We start from the raw sequence: 21198 nt of genomic DNA, 5'->3' as shown, positions 1-21198 counted from the left end.
GATGCAGCATGGGGTCTTGAGAAATAAAACTAAGCAAGGATTTAACTTTACCAGCCACACGAGTGTTCGATGCATAGAGCGGTGGTTAAGAGCATAAACTTGGGGCAAACTGGGTTGGAATCCCAGTTCAGCCCTTACCAGCTGTGTTGACATTGGGCAAGTTACTTAATCTTTCAGTTTTATCATCTGTAAAATGACGATTAAAATAGTACTTACCTCATAGGGTTGTTATGAGGACTAAATGAATCAATATTTGCAAACTACTTAGAAACTGATGAGGGACGAATGCTGTATCTGTGATTAAATGTTGCCTGATCTACGTAAGTGACCATCGGTTCAATATCGTGTTTCTGATGTTCTGTGTATTAGCACTCTTAAATTCTGAAGCTACAATGATAATACACTTCCCTATAGGAGCTTACAGTCTGGAGCAAAGACAAATAATGAAAAAAAAACATGGTAAGGTTTTTTGGTAAAGTGTTACTGAAGTATAGTGTATGTACAAAAGAAGGCATAATTCATAAGTTTATGGCTCAGGAAAATTTGCAAAGTGTAAACACTCATGTAACTACAATCTAGATCAAGATCTAAAAGGTCCTGTCATTACAGAAGCCTCCCTTGTGTCCCTGCCCTTTTTGTTATCTCCACAGAAGTACCCACAATCATGACTTCTATCACCATAGATGTGTTTTGATTGTTTTTGAAATTTAAGTAAACGGAATCATACACATGAAGCCTTTGGGGTCTGCTTTTTCTTAAAATTCAACATTATGTCTGGGAGATTTCATTCACATTTGTAGAGCAGTTTTTTTCATTTATGTTACCACACGTGATAAATATCTTAGAGTTTAGTAATTCTGTTGATGGACGTTTAGGTTATTTCCAGCTTGAAACAATTATAAATGCTTCTCTAAATCTTTTGTGCACCTCTCTTTGTTTAAATTTGAAAGAATTTCTGTTGTGTACATACCTAGCAGTGGGATTGCTTGGCCATAGGTTCTGTAAATGTTCTGCTGCTTTGGCACTGCCAAAGCCTTTCACAGAGTGGATGTATTGACACCAGTTTATACTCTTTCTGGCAGTTGTCTACGTCCTTATCAACACTAGGTATTGTCACCCTTTTTTTTTTTTTTTTTTTTTTTTTTTTTTCGCGGTATGCGGGCCTCTCACTGTTGTGGCCTCTCCCGTTGCGGAGCACAGGCTCCGGATGCGCAGGCCCAGCGGCCATGGCTCACGGGCCCAGCCGCTCCGCGGCATATGGGATCCTCCCAGACCGGGGCACGAACCCGTATCCCCTGCATTGGCAGGCGGACTCTCAACCACTGCGCCACCAGGGAGGCCCACCCTTTTTCATTTTGCCATCCTGGTAGGAGTGTAGTGTTATATAATAATACCTTTAACTTGCATATTTCTCTGATGGCCAATGAGTGGGGTTAATCATGCATATTGGTTGTGTGGAACTTAGATATTCTCTTTCCAAAAGTTTCTGAGCACTCTGTGTGTGTGTGTGTGTGTTTGTGTGTGTGTGTGATTTTTGCTTGTTTTCTAATTGAACATTCTATTGAGATAATTGTAGATTCACATGCCGTTGTATGAAATAATACAGAGCGATCCCTTGTACAGTTGTCTCAATTCCCCTCAATGGGGTCTTCCCTGGTGGTCCAGTGGTTAAGACTCTGCTTCCACTGCAGGTGGAGCGGCCAAAAAAATAAATAAGTAAAAATAAATTCCCCCAATGGTAATATTCTACAAAACTATAACATATCACAACCAGGATATTGATAAAATCCAAAAATCTCATTCAGATGTCCCCAGTTTTACTTATAGTTGAGAATCTGAACTCATAAGAACAACACTTACTTAGATAACCTAGGAAAATGGGAGGGGGGAGAATAGTAGCTTAAAATGTTGCGTTAGATTCCCCGAATTTGCTTTTTAAAAAAGGAAAGAAAAAAGCCCTAGAATGGCTAAGATAAAGAGATGATTATATCAAATATGGACTGAAGTCCCATACATATAGATGCTGAGAGTTTAAATCAGGATAAACACCTTGAAAAACTGGTCGGCAGTATCTACTGAAGTTGAACATTTGTATACTGAATGATCAATGATCTAAAATATATACTCATGAGAAATGCATGCAGTCACATGTACAAGATATTCATAGCAGCACTGTTCTTAGTTCAGATAACCATGCTTTAAAAGGGGGAAAGAAAGATTTACTTAAAATGTCATGGTAATTAGATAGTGTGGTGGTGTTGCAAGGATAGAAAAATAGACTAATGGAACACAATAGACTAGAAACAAATACGTATACAGCCACCTGGTTTATGAGTCACTGTAATTCAATGTGGAAAAGAATATTTCCAGTAAATGCTGAAGGATCAGCTGGATATCTCTATAGGAAAAATCCCTGATCCTTACACCATACACAATTTTAATTTGAGATCATAGATATAAAAGGTATAATAATACAGCTTTTTGAAGAAAACAGGAGAAAGGCTTCATGATATTGGGAATAGCAAAGATTTTTTAAACATGACTCAAAAAGAACTAATCATTTAGGGAATTCCCTGGTGGTCCAATGGTTAGGACTCAGCGCTTTCACCGCCATGGGCTGGTTTTAATCCCTGGTCAGGGAACTAAGATCCCACAAGCCACACAGTGTGGGCAAAAAAATTAATAATAATCATTTGAAAAACATTGATAATTGGGCTTTATTAAAATTATCAAACGACTGAGGGAAGATATTTACAATACAAATAAAGCTTGTATATAGAGTGTATGTTTTTTTAAACATCCACAAATCAGTAAGAAGACAAAATCCAATTCTAAAAAATGAGCTTGGGACTTCCCTGGTGGCGCAGTGGTTAAGAATCCGCCTGCCAATGCAGGGAACATGGGTTCGAGCCCTGGTCCGGGAAGATCCCACATGCCGCAGAGAAACTAAGCCTGTGTGCCACAACTACTGAGCCTGCGCTCTACAGCCCATGAGCTACAACTACTGAGCCCTTGTGCCACAACTACTGAAGCCCACGTGCCTAGAGCCTGTGCTCCGCAACAACAGAAGCCACCGCAATGAGAAGCCCACGCACCACGACAAAGAGTAGCCCCTGCTTGCCCCGACTAGAGAAGGCCTGCATGCAGCAAAGAAGACCCAACGCAGCCAAAAATAAATAAATAATTTTAAATGAGTTTGAACTATTAATAGACACAGTAACATGAATTTCCAGGAAATTATGCTGAAAAAAATTCTGAGAGATTATATACTATGTGATTCCATGTATATAATGTTTTTTATGTGACAAAATTTTAGAAATGGAGAACAGATTAGTGGTTGCCTGGGATTACAGACTGGGGTAGGGGAGTAATAGGAAAGCTGGTATGGTTATAAAAGGGCAATGGGCACAGATCAAACTGCTCAGCATCCTGAATGTGGTGGTAGATTCTTTTTTAAAATCTATATAGGTAAAAAATCACAAACATATACACAGATAAATGAGTATAAGTAAAGCTGGGGACATCTGAATGAGACGTGTGGAAGGTTATAATTGGTGAGCACATAGCCAAGTCTGGGTGAAGATGAGCCCAGTTTGGGGTTAGATGACCAGACTGAAAAGGCATCCTAGCCTGAAGGAGGTGAGGTTTAAACTAACTCACCAACAGAAGGAGCAATCACCAACAGAAATTAAACTACTGGGGTGACATCAATCTGGAAAGGTGATCTGAAGCAAGACTGAGCACCCCATGCTATGCAGTTTAGACCCATAGAAGGGAGTCTTACAAAGCAAGCTTGAAAGTTTCCCCCAGGTCACACCCCCTCCTTCTTTGCTAAGCATCAGATCAGTGCAATAACAATGACAAATGTTTGCATTAGTAAGGTTTACTACGTAACTTCTTTCTGAGACCTGTCTAGAGAGTATCTGAAGGGCTAGAAATGCTAACTTTAATATTCCAAGGTTGAGTTTCCATTGTTATAACTTCTTTTTTCTAATAATTTGTCCTTTAATGAACATTTGTTTCTCTTACTATTTAATATGGGATATTTGCAACTTTCAGAAACATTATTATTATTATTGTTATCACTGGAAACTCTAAGTTAAGTTTGAAAACTGCAGTTCTGAGCCCCTGCCAACACCAGCTGAATAAAAAGTGATGCCATTGCTGCACTGGGGCCCACAGTCCTCACCTAGAAGACCCATTCTCTGCACTGAGACAGAGACCAGAAAATGAGTCATTGTGGGCCCCCAGTTAGAGTGGGGTCACAGGAGGCCAACTAATAAACGGAGTCTTGGCCCAGGTCCGGCTCACACTGGGTTCCCCGGGTTGATGGACCCACTCAGGCTCAATTCCCTGATTCCTGAATGTAAGTAGAACACACATATGGGGAAGTTGGGACAATCCCCACGCTGGTTCCTTGGCCTCTGGGGTAAGAACTGTGGCAGTGGGAAGGCTGAGCACAAACTTTTGAGATTGGCCCTCCAGCTTGGGGAAGGCGCAGCGGGGAGGGGGAGGCAGAAATCAGGGCACCCTTAAAGACCTAAAGAATGCAGGGGTTGGGGGAGGGGCAAGATAGGGAAAAGGGATTCAGAGGTACAAACTACTAGGTATAAAATAAGATACAAGGATGTAATATACAGCACAGAGAATATAGCCAATATTTTATAAATAATAACTGATGCCCAATGTGACAGTGTTATTACCTGATTGGGAAGCAATCAGGTAATGAGGGTGAAGCCCTTATTAATGGGATTAATGCTTTAAATAAAAGAGATCCCACAGAGCTCCCTAGCCCCTCCCACCTTGTGAGGATACAACCTGAGAAATCTGTGCCCCAGGAGAGGGCCCTCACATGACCGTGCTGCACCCTGATCTCAGACTTCCAGCCTCCAGAACTGTGAGAAATAAATGTCTGTTGTTAAGTTCCCCGTCTGAGTTATGGCAGCCAGAAGGAACTAAGACAGTAAGGACTACCATAACGCACTGCTCAGGATTAAAGGCTTCAGTGTTCTGTGGAATTGCCCCAGCTGCGCTCAGCTCCTTTGCCCGAGATCACACACCCTTTCCAGGGAAGCCCTCAGGCAATGACTTACCAACAAGGGAATATAAAGGTCCAGCCCCCTTGTCCCAACTCAGGACTGAGGTGATAGGCCATCCCCGAGTTAGAGCTCCCTATGGGATTGCTTGAGGCCCTCCTTGAAAATGCAGTGCAACCCCCTTCCCTTGCACAGGTGTGGATCTCAGCAGCACTCAATAAACCTGCAGGTTGATCTCCACCTCAGAACTGGAGAACTGAATCTGCGACACTTGGTTATGTAGGGGAATGTCCTTGTCTGGGGATATACATGCTGAATTGTTCCCGGGTTAAATGTTACGAAGTTTGCAACTTATTTTCAAACTGTTCTGAAAAAAAAAACAAAAGGTTTGTGCGTGTGTGTGTGTATGTATACATAGTAAATGTGGCAAAATAGTCAATATTAACAATTGGTGAATCTAGGTGAAGTGTGTACCTCTGTTTATACTTGTTTCAACTTTTCTGTAGGTTTGAAATTTTCCAAAATAAAAGATTAAGGGGTAAAACACACACACAGAGGCAATATAAGAGATGTAAAAGGAGCCTCCAGAAGTATTGGAACAGAAGAGAGCAGGGTGTTGTGAGATCCAAGGTACAAGAGTTTCAAAATTAAGGTAGTGTTCAACATTATCAAATGGCTACAAAATGGTCAAGCAAGTCTAGGACTGAAAAGTGTCCCCCAGATTTAGCATCTAGAAGGTCCCTGATAATCTTGGGGACAGAAGCGTCAGTGGAGAAAATATTATAGGCACCCTGCCACCTAGTATCTTGCTCCATGTCTACAGATTGTCATTTAGCGGAAGAATCATATTTTCCATTCTACTGGGTTTCTGGGACTTCAAAAAAATTGAATATTATGTTCAAAGTTCTGGAATGGTCCGTATAAAGAAAACGTAGAGCCATGCAGCAACTCATAGTTTATTGGAGAGGTATGTAAACTCAAATACTAAATGCACTGTGATAGGTGCAAGAAGAGGGGAACACAGGAGAGAGAGGAGGGGAAGGTAGGAACACTCCAGAAGCTCTCAGAAGAAAAAAGCACAAAAGGATAGACTGAGTCGGTGAGCCACTGCAACCTGGCTACCCATAGGCTGAATCTGGCTTAACCGTGGGATTAGTTTGGCTTGCAAATTAAAACTTTAAAAATGTTATTCCAATAGTTAAAAATATTGATCGAGCTATTGATCACAAAATCTCGGTGTCCCGCATCTGGTTAAGATCTGGCAACAATTGGCTGGAGCGAGGAGAAGACTGGGGCAGGCAACAGTTCTCCATACACAGACTGTTTCACTGAGTTAAGGCCTTTCCGCAGGCAACTGAGTCCTTTCTTCCTTTGACAGATCCCAGAGGCTGGTGAAGGGCACATCGGCAAACTCTTGCCCACAAGCATGCCACCCGTTTTTGTAAATAAAATTTTATTGAAACCAGGGCTGGGATTAGAAAGAAGAGAGTGAGGCCGGAATTCGGGGGCAGTGGTCGGATTTTTTTTTAATTGTATTAAAATATTATTGATCTTGATTACGTTTTCTGCTGCCCCCGTAAATTTAGCCCGGAGGTCAGTGCCACGCTGGCCACACCCTGCACCCCGCCCTATTGTGAAGAGTTTTGAATGGCATGCTTAACAGCTTGGACCTGATTTAATCTATACAATGGTATGCAGCTCTTTTTTTTTAGCAGAGGCAAGCAGAGGATTAGATCCAAGTCTGGGAGAGTCCTGAAGTTTCCACTCCCCAAATACCACCCCTGCACTCACAGCCTCTCAGGTTCCCACTCTTCTCTAACACCCGCATTTCAGTTTCATATCCCGGCTCGCTCTTCAGCCCCTGAACCACTGACGTTCCCTCCTCCATCTGCGAGCGAGCACCCCGGGAAGGCCCCAAGCACCTGCCTCCTCGGGCGCATCCTCCACCGGCGCTCCGAGCTGCCGTTTCCTGCATCCTTCCAGGCCCGAGAGTCGATACCGGGACCATCGCTCTGCTCCAACGGGGCGGAGCTTCCTCATCGGCGCGCTCCGCACTCGGCTAGTGCTGCCTCCCCCCGGCGACTATCCAACGGGAGGCGGAGCGAGTCCAAAATGGCGGCTCTCAGGCTGGCGCGCTCCGTGCTGCTGAGGCTTTGAGGTGGTCGCCGGGGGTCGGGGGGGACGATTTCCCCGCCGCGGGGCCCCTAGAGGATGAATCAGGGGCTCTTCTAAGATTAGGCGGCGGGGGTGGAGAGAAGTGGCAGCAAGGACTGCGGTGGAGTCCACGGAGCGGGATGTGCGAGAGTTACTCCAGGTCGTTGTTGAGGGTCTCGGTGGCGCAGATCTGCCAGGCGCTGGGCTGGGACTCGGTGCAACTCAGCGCCTGCCACCTCCTCACGGACGTGCTGCAGCGCTACCTGCAGCAGCTGGGACGGGGCTGCCACCGGTACTCTGAGCTGTGTGAGTACCGGGCTGGGTGCGGGAGGGCTGCCTCTGGCCAGTCACGGGTGACACCTCCGCGTTCCCCTTCGCTCTACCGGCGTCCAGGAGGTGTTGGTCCTTCACCCCCACCCCGCGACTGGGTGTCTTCTCGGCCCCTGACGCCCCTTCTCTTCCACTGTCCCTGGAAACTCGAGTCATCCCTTTGGTCCCTCTTCGTCAGCCGCTAACTTATCCCGCCCGTAGCCCGAGCCCTGTCCCCGCTCCCAGCTCCACAGCCTCTGCCCTCCTCTGTGATCTGATCATCGGTCTTAATCATCGTCTACTTTTGGCTGCGTGTAGAACCATCTCCAGAATGTCTTACAGCCTCTGTTACTTTGGTCCTTTTCCTCCCTTGCCCGCAAACTACTACAACTAGTTGTCACAGGCGCTCCGTCTACCGGCCGTTTCTTACAAGCCTGGCCATTCTTCAGCTCCTAACAACACATACTCGTTGACAGCTCTGCTCCGTTAGGGACACTGCCTCTTCTTTCTGTATGTGTTCGTTTCATAGACAGCATCTCTGCTTACTCCTTCCCAAGGCCGACTTGGTCAGTTTCACTTAGATTACCTGTGGCTTACGTCTCAGCCGCCCATTGATTTCCTCCTCTTCTATATTTTTGTGTCAGTGGTTATCAAAGTGTGGTAGAGGGATCGTCGGCAATTTACAAGGCTCCCCAGGTAATCTGGGCTACAGTACATGGTTTTTACGCGAATGTCTGGTAGTATGTATAGCTGGTGGCATTTACTAAGTTGGAATATTTAGTAGAAGCAACACATCATCTCATTGATGGGAAGTCTGTGTGTGTGGAGGGGGAACTACCCCTCATTTAAGTTTTGGGGCATTATTTTTCAGGTGTTAAGCTGGAAAACTGGGTGAAGTGTTTCATAGGATATTTTTTGTTAAAGAGGTTGCTCCACTGACAAGTTGAGACCCATGAATACACTTTACTTCTTAGGCCCCAAATTCCATTCCAGTGCCATAGTGCTGCCAGAATAATCTGTTAATCTCTCCATCATGCAAATCTGGTTTTGTTATTCTTAAAAGTATTTCAGTTGGTTACAGGCTGAAAAATCTAAGCTCTCAAGCAGCACACACTTCCCTTTGTGAGCTAGTATTTTTCTTATCTTCTGCCATTCTGTCATCCTAAGTCTGCAACTGTGCTGAGCTACCTGCCTTTTCCGAAACACTTTAAGCCTCCATTCCTCCATGCATGCTGTTTCCTAGCATGTCCTTCGCACCCTGGTCCACCAGTAGTATGACTTCTAGTTTGAGATTTACTTATCACTTGCTTTAGCAAACTCGTGATATCTGTTCTCATAATTCTGTGCATATTTCTGCTATGTTATTGAACACCTTGTTTTGTAATCATCTATGTATATCTCTCACCCTCCCCTCTCCCCTCCCCAGGAGACAAATTTATTATATTATATTTATATTCTGTAACCTAGTACAGTGCCATAATAGAATAGGCACCCAGGAAATATTTGTTGAATAAATAAGTGAACTGATAATCCACCGCCATAATAACTATTTAGTCATTTCACCTTTTGAGTTTTAAAAATGTGTATTTTTTTAGACAGCTTGATTTCATGGATACTTCTAATCTGAATTTGGAACTGCTGAGTAGCTCTCATTCATCTTGATTTTAAAAGTACTCCACCAGCACACCGCTGTCTGCTTTTGCTTCTCTTCCCTCCCTCCTCCCTTTGGTGCTTGCGTATACTGTTACAGCATGCGTAGTCCAGGTTATATTTTTGCTACCAAGTTCCCTAAATGAGGACAGATGTTCTGTACCTTTAGGTAATCAGAATAACCCTGGATACATAGTACTGTTCCTGCCTTATACATGGTACCAGACAGGTGCTGGCACTCCAAGCAACCAGGTATTCTAGAGTCATCGGGTGATCCCTGTTTTGTGTTCATGTGAACCTCGACAATTAACCAATTTCTGTTATGATTTTCTTGCTTTTAGTGAGGATATGATGATCGGGTTCATTATTCTCCATTGTGGTTTGGTGACTTTTTGAAAATGCTAATTCCTGGTATACTTATTAGTCATAGACTTTTAAATATTCTTTTCTCTACACTATTCTTATTTTGAACCAGAATTCTGTAACATCAGGTCACAACTATGCAATCTTGTATTCTGTTTCTTTATTTCCTTTGTCTTTCTGACACACGTTTATTAAGCACCACTTATGATCTGAGTTCTGTGCTACATGTCGGAGACATAGGCTTACTTAGGCACGATCCCTGCCCGTAAGGTGTGTAAAAGGGTGTCGAAATGTCAATAAAAACAAACTGATTTGTTCATTTTTTTAAAAATGCTCTAAAGTTAAAGCAAGTCTCAGAAGTTACTATCAATTCAACAAATAATGCATTTGAAAATTTCCCTAAGGTAACGATTTGCCAAAGCATTCAGGAGCAGAAGTTTCTGTATGCATTTTATTATACATTAAATAATGTGTGTATACACTGAAAGCAGTGCACAGTATAGGTATAGGCAGTAAATGCAAAAGGAATACGGTGAAGGAAAGACACATGCACACTCTGGGTTCCAGGGCAGGATTCACTGGAAAGATGAGATTTGAGTTGAGCCGTGAAGCAAGGTTGTATAATGTAAGGAGCATGCCAGGTAGAGAAAAGCATAACCTGAGATAACCAAGTGGGAGTAAGTGAGGTGGCCAGCTTGGCATATGTAACCAGTTCATTTGGAAGGTGCTAGAGGAAAATGTTAAATGGAGCAAGATCAGACTAGGGAGGGACTTAACAGAGAGAAATTACAACGTGGTAGGAAACACTGCATACTCTTACGGAGGGGGATTGTGTGATGAAAGTGATGCTTCAAGACAATTGTGCTGTCGGTTAAGTGCAAGAGAGGCTCAGGGGGGAGAACTTGAAACTAGGCTAAGACAGTGAGAGTAGGAAGAGAGAGAAAGGAAAAATTCTGAAAGCCAGGACCCAAAAGGGTGCAGGGGGAACACCAGAAGGTCTTGGGTTGAAATTGCAAAAATGTGGAAGAATTCAAGAGGACCACATTTTTAAGATTGAGAAAAGAATACTGCTTTTAATAAGAATCAAAGAGTTGAAATGCCTGTCATTAAGGGAAAGAATGAGTATTCATTTTATTTATCCTCTCTTTTTTCTACATCAAAGAAGTAACCCATACTTGTATAAAAATTCAGACGACAAAATCTTTGAAGTTAGAAACGAGTCTCCTGCTTCAACTCTGCCCTTCCCCTGTTCTGCAGCTTTCAGCCCCATAAACTGTTACAGTTGGATGTATATCCTTCCAGAAGTTTCCTTGTGTGGGTGTGAGCAAACGTGTCTAATTTTTATGAACTTTGGATTATTCTTTTCCATTTTACATCATGATTTAATTTCAGACAAACTGAGTTTGGCGTGATCATAGGAGATTATAGTTTAAAAAAAATAAGCTATTTATTGGAAATCTGGAACTGGAATTTTCATAGAAGTTTTAAAAGGTGTAGAGACCTTAAGTTCTGCTAAGGGCAGGCAGAGGAGAAACTTCCTTTTGTAAAGAGAATCTCACTATATCTAATGTTTTATCATTTTATCTCTACCCATTTTATACGGTGTCTTCTAAATACATTTAAAAATTACATGTAAATTACCTTTATGGTCTAAGCCTTTTCAGCAGATTTTCTTGGATCTAAAAAACTGATTCAGTGGTGTAATTCATTCAACAAATGTTTATGAAGTGCCAACTATATGCCAACCACTGTTGTAGTTTCCAGAGTTGTATCACTGAGCAGTAGAGAAAATGGAATGAATATTTACCTAGCTCAGCATTCTATCAATACTTATTTGATAAAATATAATAAATATTTATTGGGCATTTACTTTGTGTCAGCCACTGTTCCAGGTGCTGTTGACCATCTATAAGTTACTTTTGACATTAGTTCTGTACTGGCTGATTGTTAGTATGAATTGTCTGTGGTGTTCTGGTTGGTTGTCAGATCATATTTAAAATTGACTTTCAGAGTCAACTTTCTAATATTTAAACAATATGATATTCTATTGAAAATCTATTCAATTTTTTCCAGTAACTGAGTCTTAAGTATATAGTATATTTGATTCTGAGCTGCATATTTACCTAATACTTTTTTCTTAATATTTTAAAAAATATTCATGGAATTTGCTTAAAATAATTTGCTTTGCTTTTGACTTTGTTTCAGATGGCCGGACAGACCCAATTTTGGATGATGTTGGTGAAGCTTTCCAACTTATGGGGGTTAGCCTTCATGAGCTAGAAGACTATATCCACAACATTGAACCTGTCACTTTCCCACATCAAATTCCTTCATTTCCTGTTAGCAAGAACAACGTACTTCAGTTTCCTCAACCCGGAAGTAAAGATGCAGAGGAAAGAAAAGAATACATCCCTGATTACATGCCACCCATTGTGTCTTCTCAAGAAGGTTTGTGGGGTTTTTTGTTTGTTTCTTGCTCATATATTTGTAACTATTTTAACGGGTTTTTAATCTTCTTAGGTTTCCTAACTGAATTACGTAAAAAGTTATGCTAACATATAAATTCTAGAAATGGAGTAAAAATATTGTAATACTACTTACAAATTATTCTAACCTTTAAGCCAACAAACTTGCAGCGGGCCTCACCAGGCAGAGCCATGGAATCAAGGGTATGTCTGATGAGGCTTTGATTTCCTTTGTAAATTTTAAGTAGGGGAGAACAGAATGTGACCACAGAGAGAAGTCTATCAAAGATGTATTATATGAGAATGGGATATTAAGTAAATGAGAAAGCCTTTGAAACATAAAGAAAATTGGGGTAGCTCTCCCCCTTCCCCCTTATTATAAATGTGAGTTGGATAATACTGGAAACAGTGAGTGAGTGAACATTCACTAATATTATGCAGATTTATCTATTTATCTGTTGTTTTTTTTGGCTGTGCTGTGTGGCTTGTGGGATCTTAGTTCCCTGACCAAGGATTGAATGTGGGCCATCAGCAGTGAGAGCGTGCTATCTGCATTTTTATGATGAGTAGAAATGTTTATGTTTGGTCATATAGAATTTTTATTGTAAAATAATACCTAATCAGGCACAGTAGTCAACCCATGCAGAGTTCCTTTTTTCCTGCATGATTTTACATGTTAATCATTTAGGTTCACTAAGATTCTAAAGAGATACATAGTAATTTGTGGTCTTTAATGCAGGTACAGGATATTTTTTCTTGTTAAAAAATGGAAAAGCTGAAATTTCTTTATGTTTTAAAATTCTAAAGCCATAGATGTGCTTCAGGATAATGCCAATGATGGCAGAAATAACTTTCTAACCTTTTTATTGATGTACAGTTCAGTGGTATTAAGTACATTCACATTGTTAATGCTACCAACACCACACTGTTCATCTCCAGAACTTTTTAACCTCCGACTCTGTAACCATTAAACAGTAACTCCTCATCCTCTTAGCCCCTGGCAGCCATCATCCTATTTTCTGTCTATGAATTTGACTACTCTAAGTACTTCATACAAGTGGAATCTTACTTATCTTGTGTCTGGCTTACTTCACTTAGCATAATGTCTTCAAGATTCATCTATGTTATAGCAGGTGTCAGACTTTCTCTCCTTTTTAAGGTGGAATGATACCTCATTGTGCGTATTAAACCATATTTTGTTTACCTTTTCACTTGTTGATGGATACTTGGGTTGTTTCTACCTTTTGGGTGTTGCAAATAATACTGTGAACGTTGCAAATACCTGATTCCCTGCTTTTCAGTTCTTTGGGGTCTGTACTCAGAAGAGGAATTGCTGTATCATACGGTAATTCTATATTTAATTGTTTGAGGAACAGCTATACTGTTTCCACAGTGGCTGCACCATTTTTCCTTCCCACCAGCAATTCCTGAGGGTCCCAGTTCCTTGTGGTTCATTTCTTCTAATCTCCAGTCGCACTTTAATAGCATTTTGAAGTGTTACTTACTTGTTTCAGAGACTAGCTTTAGACATGAAAGAATTTGTTTTACAATCTGTGCGTCAGTGTTTCGTCATCTGAGAAACTGGATGAACAGTGGCCCTAAATTGTAGAGATTCATCCTGGGTTGGTGCGTGGCCATCAGACACTCTGGATCTCGGGGCAGCGGGCTCTACTGAAGACTGCTGGTGCCGTAGCCAAATGTGCTGAGGTGAAGTGCTGTGTTCATGCTTGGTGATAGGCACCATGGGTGGGGAAAGAACTCGCTGTAACCTTTTGGAAAGTTGTCATAGCTTTCTGGTTTGAGTCCCTTGGAAAAAGACTCTGCTTGACAGCTTAGCACTTTTCTGCTTAAAGTTCTTAGAGCTTTAATCCTGACTGAAGGCAGCAATCAGTTTCACCAGTAAATGTGATACAAAGGGTGCCTTCAGTAAATGGTCTTGAACTCAATTCAAGTAAACGTTGTTTATAGAATCTTGCCTGTAGAGGTTCCTTGTTTCTCCTTTTCTGGCCTAATGGTACATGAACAGCAGGACCTGGAAATCTCCACATGCATCTCGGTCATCCCCAGCTTTCCTTAGTAGCTGCTAAAACTCTGTCTCCTCCCCACCTTTGAATTTATTTGTATTTGTAGCCTTTATTACCTTGGAGGAAATCTTACTGTTTGTAGCTCCCTATGTAAAGTCGTTCTCTTTAAACCCCTCATTCCCCAATGTCAGTGTTTTTGATCTTAGAAACTTATATTTGTTACAGCATCTCTAAGCGTATATTTATTTACTTTAAAAATATAACAAATACGTTTCAATATTAAAATTATCAAAGGAGGGTTTCTTGGGCGGAGGCCTGGTAGTAGCTGTGTTGAAAAGAACTCCATTTTCTCGTATAAACAGGTCATGACTGTCAAGTAGGCCTGGAATGTCCTTCTTTGCTGTTGTCATTGGATGTGATTTATTCAGCATCCTGGGCCTCTTCATGAAAGTAGTGCTAAGTCAGTCCGTGATCTGTCCTCTTGTTCTTTAGAATAATCTTTGTATGGCTCTGAAATTTTTAGCTGAAAGGCCACTTAGAAGTACACAAAATTTGGAATTGTGCTAAGAAAACATGAATGGTAATCAAACGCTGGGGGGGAAACTGAAGGCGTTACGTAGGAGGAAACTAAAGGAAAGGCACTGTGTATAACTGGCACATCAGTGATCTCAGAAGGATTTGAGTTTTATGTCAGTGGGTTAGACAGTGGTAATGTGTAATGGCCAAGACTTAGGTTCGTTATCAGTTGGCGTGTGATTCAGTCGGAACTACTATCTTCCTCATGTAGAAAGTTTTGTCCATTTTCTCGGTGCGCTTTGGAGCTTTCTAAATCTGTTTTGTAGTTTTCATTTCGTTCTGTCTCTTGTTACACCTCCTGTTTAATAGTTATATTGTTTAATTTTTTCTAGTCTTTTTGAAAATTTGAATTCATATTTGATTAATCTCAGTTCCTGGTTCACGCACAGGTTCATCTCTGGTCCATGCATGGCCTGCATTTATTCATTTAGAGAGTTATTTAATTATTTTTAATAATGTAATAAGCCCTAATGAACTCATTACCCAAAACCAAGGCTAAGACTTTGATTATAATCTACACTTAACCATTTCGTTTCATTTTTATGGCACAGTGAAATTCTCTCCAACTGATACAGTTATCATGTTTAAATACTGCCAAGGAAATGTAACTGAGATAGTAGATTTTTGCTGGGTAGTGAAGGAAGTATGAAAAAGAATTCAGTGATTTTAGCTAGTGACTTATGTCTGAAATTACAATAGTAAATTTTTCAGTTTCTCTTCTGGATTATTTGAAGCAAAAGAAGAATCTTATTTCAAGTTTTCTTCAATAAAAATGATAAACATTTTAAGAGGAGAATAATGTAAGCCTTGACCACTTCTCTTTTCAGCTAACACTTAGGGATTTTCTAAGGAGCAGAGATATTGCTGATTCATACGATATGTGTATGGTTCATAAGGATGTAGTAATGATAGGCAGTGCAATAAGATGCTTGTCAAAAACTTCTCCCCTTATTCATGGAAAAGCACATAAAATACAGTCCTGTGGTTACCATTTTTTAATATAGCCACACAAGTCAACTTAATAAATCATTTACAACCTGACGTCTTTTTTTCCACAGGCACAGCGTGTTAGAAAGTGTCTAGTATTCAGGTTAGTGGTGCACAGTGTGGTACAGACGTGAACAGCTTTGATAATAACACCTGTTCACCAAGCTTTTTATTTTGTTTTTATTTTCGTAAGAGCCACGGACACGGTCAGACTTTGGTCATAACATTTTGTTCGCAAAGTACTGTCATGGCATTACCCTCTTATCAATCCTTTGACTTGGTTCTCCTCAAAAAAGCGTGTGAACGTCTTCTCCATGCACAGCAGTCTAAGTCGCCTGGTGCGGGTGGAAGCCTAGAAGGCCTGAAGGGGCAGCGGGCTGTAGTAGAAGAAGCTTGGGCTTCGTGGAGCTGTTCAGACGTGACTCAACTAGTTACTGAGTTTACAGTCTCACCAAGTCACTTTACTTTTCCGAACGTCATATCCGTCATCCATAGGATAGGTATAATACCTGCCACGTGAGTGATGGTGAGGGCTAAGTGAGAGATTTTGTAAGACATTTGTATAGAATAGTACGGTGCTGAACACATAGGACACGTAACAGTGAATGTCCCATCTCTCTTCCTCTTTTTTAAAATTTATTATTATTATATATTATATTATTACAATTATATAATAATTATAATTATTATTATATTATTATAAAATTTATTTATTTATTTGGGGCTGTGTTGGGTCTTTGTTGCTGTGCGCAGGCTTTCTGTAGTTGCAGTGAGCGGGGGCTACTCTTCGTTGCAGTGTGCAGGCTTCTCATTGCAGTGGCTTCTGTTGTTGCAGAGCACAGGCTCTAGGCATGTAGACTTCAGTAGGTAGGTGTGGCATGGGGGCTCAGTAGTGTGGCACACAGGCTTAGTTGCTCCACAACATGTGGGATCTTCCCGAACCAGGGCTCGAACCTGTGTCCCCTGCGTTGGCAGGCGGATTCTTAACCACTGTGCCACCTGGGATGTCCTGCTTCCTCACTCTTGAGGAATTTCCTTTTCACTGGAAAGACAATATACATTTGTGAAGTCACTTGACAATAAGAATAAATCTAAATCAATGTTAATCACATGCTTAGGGGCTGAGGGAACACAAATTTAACAGCTGGGCTAGGGTTCGTGCTTGATGGAGGAGCTCTCTGATTGTCAGCCCTGTGAAGATGGTGTGGGAGGAGATGAAGTAGAAGGCATTCCTGCCCGTTGTATCTGATTAAATGTTTACAAGTGAGACCTCTTTGAAGTATTTTATAAATGCATGTCTTGTGTAGACTGTTACAGTTCTGATGGCCGGTACCCAGTGTGTTTTACCAAGAACATTCTCCCACCAGCCTGTCATATGTATTTTCATATTCACAACAGTAACAAATTTTTCTTCCCTGTTTTGTTGTGCTGAGGAATGCATGAAAAATAGCATTCTCTGCCAAAGTCATTGTTTGGTTCTCAGAGTGTGTTCAGTAGTGTTCAGGTGGTCTGTTCATCTGTCCATAATATTTGAGAAAGAAAAAATAAATAGAAACCATTTACTCTGCTTTATTTATTGCAGAAACTTACCAACCTCAACCTAGCAAACTTGGTAAAGATACTGTGATGTTGCTACTTTTAGGGCTTTTATTTCTAAAATATTTTAAATTAACTTTATTTTTTAGTTTTAGGTTTACAGAAAAATTGAGAATATAGTACAGAGGGTCCCCTTGTATCCTGTACCCAGTTTTCCATAGTGTTAGTATGTTATATTTACTGTGGGATGTTTGTTATAGTTAATGAACCAACGTCGATACATTATTATTAACTAAAGCCCATTATTTTTAGTTTTTACCTAATATCCTTTTTCCGTTCCAGGATCTCATCCAGGATACTCATTACTTTAGTTGTCCTGTCTTAGGCTCCTGTTGGCTGTGACAGTTTCTCACCTTCCCTGTTTCTGATGACCTTGACAGTTTTGAGAAGTATTGGTCAGATATATTATAGATGCCCTTCTGTTGGAATTTGTCTGAGGCTTTTCTCATGATCGGACTGGAGTTACGAGTTTTGGGGGAGGAAGACCACAGAAGTAAAGTGCCATTTTCATCACATATTAGGGGAACATCCTATCAACGTGATTGATCAGTATTGATGTTGACCTTGGTCACCTGGCCGAGGTAGTGTTTCTCAGGTTTCTCCACTGTAATGATACCCTCTTTCCTGCTTCCCACACTGTCATCTTTGGAAAAAATTCCTTACACATAGCCCACAGTTAAGGAGCGGGGAGTTACATGCCCCCTCTTTGAAGGTGGAGTATTTCCACCTTCAAATTAAACTCTTCTCCAGAAACTATTTGAAATTCTTCTCAATTTGTCTCTTCTCCCCGAGGGCTTATATTATGAAGCTCTTTTATTTATTTGTTTGTTTATTTATTTATTTATTTATTTATTAAATATTGTTTTGTGTGTAGTTTTTTTAAAAAAATATTTATTTTTTATTATTTATATTTTATTTTATTTTATTTCGCTGCGTTGGGTCTTCGTTGCTGCGCGCGGGTTTTCTCTAGTTGCAGCGAGCAGGGCTGCTCTTCATTGTGGAGCTCTAGGCACCCGGGCTTCAGTAGTTGTGACATGGGGGCTCAGTAGTTGTGGCTCACGGGCCCTAGAGCGCAGGCTCAGTAGCTGTGGCACACGGGCTTAGTTGCTCCGCAGCATGTGGGATCTTCTGGGCCAGGGATCGAACCCGTGTCCTCTGAATTGGCAGGCAGATTCTTAACCACTGCGCCGCCAGGGAAGTTCTATTTATTTATTTGACTGTGCTGGATCTTACTTGCGGCACGCAGGACTTTTGTGGCCGCATGTGGGATCTTAGTTTCGGCATGCGGTATCTAGTTCCCTGACCAGTGATTGAACCCGGGTCCCCTGCATTGGGAGCATGGAGTCTTAACCACTGAACCACCAGGAAAGTCACTATGAAGCTCTTTTAAAAGATAAACATTTACAGGTTCAAAATAATTAACAAAAGTAACACAAGCATGTTGAAAAAACAAAAAGAAATATTGCCTATGTATGTTCAGTATAAAACGAAAGGTCCTCGTTATTTTCCTCATACTCCCATTCACCATGAATAACCTTGTTTAAAGTATGAATCCTTCTAGATCTTTTAATAGGAAGTGTTTTGACTCCTTAGACTCAAGGATATGTGTCTATTTCACTCCCTACCATTTATTTCTCAAGCTACTGCCATCTGACTTCTCCCTCCATCCTTTTCTTGAAGCAGCTCTCAGTGAGATCCCAAGTACTGCCTAATGGGTTGACTTAAAGGAAATTTTTATCCTTACTGATCTGTTTTTTTCTGGGGGGGTGGGTATAGCTTAGTGAATTATTGTAAAGAAAATACCTTTTAACCATCTCCCAGTTCAATGCATAAAACTTTACCAGCCACCCCAGAGCCCTCCACATGCCCAGCCCCTCTTCCCTCCCTCCACTGTCCTCACTTCATAGCACATTACTGCTTTGCTTTTCTTTATAGCTCTGTCAGTCAAACATGTATCTCTAGATACTTTAATTTCTTTTCATAGCCCCTCTTTTTACTTCACATGTCTTTTAAAGTTTCTTTTAATTTACAGGTCCTCCCTGTAATTCCCTGCCCCCACCAAATCCCTTTTTTTCCTTACAATGTATTCGTAGAGGAACCTGGATGGTTGGACTTAGAGTATTTCCCAGTCTGGATTTTGCTGACTGTGTACTCATGGTGCAACACAATGTGTTTCTTGGAAATTGGCAGCAAGAATCTGAGGATTGATCAGTACCTCTGGCAAGATAGATGCAGGGTCATTTTCCTTCATCAGGAGGCAAATAATGTCTGGTTTTCACTCTTTTTTTTCTTTGGCTGTGTTGGGTCTTCGTTGCTGCACACAGGCTTTCTCTAGTTGCAGCGAGCAGGGGCTACTCTTTGTTGTGGAGCTCGGGCTTCTCATTGCGGTGGCTTCTCTTTTTGCAGAGCATGGGCTCTAGGTGTGTGGGCTTCAGCAGTTGTGGCACGCGGGCTCAGTACCTGTGGCTCGCGGGCTCTAGAGCGCAGGCTCAGTAGTTGTGGCGCAGGGGCTTAGTTGCTCCGTGGCATGTGGGATCTTCCTGGACCAGGGATCGAACCTGTGTGCCCTGCATTGGCAGGTGGATTCTTTTTTTTTTTTTTTAACATCTTTATTGGAGTATAATTGCTTTACAATGTTGTGTTAGTTTCTGCTGTATAACAAAGTGACTCAGCTATACATATACATATATTCCCATATCCCCTCCCTCTTGTGTCTCCCTCCCACCCTCCCTATCCCACCTCTCTAGGTGGTCACCACCTAGAGGGGTGGGATTGGCAGGCGGGTTCTTAACCACTGTGACACCAGGGAAGTCCCTGGTTTTCACTCTTTTTGATACTAGGAGTTTCAGTGCTCATTGCCTAGGTCTATTCACTCGTTGGGGTCACAAGGTACTGATATTCTATCGTTTTGTTTTTATCTCATTCTTTAATTGGAATAATTTTATAAAGAAATCCTTTCCCTCATCCACTGTTTAGTTACTTAGTTCATACAGCAAAAGCAGGATAAATGCTTGGTTCTTTCATTTTATCTCCCTAGTCTTTAAGATAATGAATTGGTTCCTTGTCATTCATAGGTGACTAATTTTTTTTAAAAATATATCATTATGAACTCATAGATTTAAAGATATTTGTTAGGTTTCTTTCATTACAATTCTTACCCTTATTGCAAACCAGATCTTCCCATCTTTTGGCCAGTGGAGGTTTCTTCAGTCTGGCTTCCGAATCCTTTTGACATGATGCTAGTGGTCTCTGACGGTGCCCTTGCTATCTGGTGTCTCACAGTGTCCTAGCTCATCTTGTATATTCTTGTGCCACACTCGGAATCAGTCACTTTTCCAAGAAAGCCTTGGCTTCTTGGGAAATGGCATTTCCAGTTCACAATCTGGGCAGTTGGGGTACTTACTACAACTGGGTTGTCATTGTTTCTAGGCAATAACTAAATAAATACCTATATCATGTATATACATACAGATGTGTGTGAATACATAGACAGTTAGACAGACAGATAATAGATAGGTGACCTCAGGAGTTTATACAGATATTTCCAATTCAAATTCATGACTCTAGGTGTTTTGCTTTTCATGTTATATCAGTAAATACTTTTGTCTCTAACAAGAATTCTGGTTCCCAGGGATAAAAAGAAGATGATAGAATTAGAACATTCCATAATTACTCATTTGCCATATCCTAGATTACACATACAGTATTAAAACTGTCATTCATGATTCATGAAACAGGTAAAATTTTTTTTTTGCTTATGCTATCCTATGACTCCTCACCCCCAGTTTTCTATGATTGTACCTTGTCAGACCATATAGCTGCTTTCTTGAGTTCTGTTACATCTTTTGAGTTTTCCTAATTTTGATTTATGCTCTTTCATGTCTTCTAGACCATCTTCAAATAGAACATTACAGTTTTCATCTGTTTTTTGAGTATGTGTTTCTCATGTACTTTCGTTGTCTGTAGGGATGTTATTTTGGTATTTCATCTCCTTTTTCTTATAGAAATTGTGCAGGTGAGTGTAGGTTTTCTGAACAT

At 41.1% G+C, this 21198-nt stretch overlaps 1 protein-coding gene across 3 annotated transcripts in view; it reads left to right on the top strand.

The window, feature by feature from the left end:
- Positions 1-7142: 7142 nt before the first annotated feature.
- Positions 7143-21198, top strand: part of TAF3 (TATA-box binding protein associated factor 3) — a 152947-nt gene continuing 138891 nt past the window's right edge. For all 3 annotated transcript variants that reach the window (XM_082619574.1, XM_082619573.1, XM_082619575.1), the window contains exons 1-2: positions 7143-7496; positions 11718-11960. In XM_082619574.1, the coding sequence (XP_082475700.1) occupies positions 7331-7496; positions 11718-11960 (409 nt within the window). In that variant the 5' untranslated portion in view covers positions 7143-7330. The remainder of the gene's footprint in view (positions 7497-11717; positions 11961-21198) is intronic.

This window comes from Mesoplodon mirus, assembly GCF_964341445.2.
Source record: "Mesoplodon mirus genome assembly, chromosome: 4".
Taxonomy (NCBI): domain Eukaryota; kingdom Metazoa; phylum Chordata; class Mammalia; order Artiodactyla; family Ziphiidae; genus Mesoplodon; species Mesoplodon mirus.
This window is presented reverse-complemented; position numbering and strand designations above follow the sequence as displayed.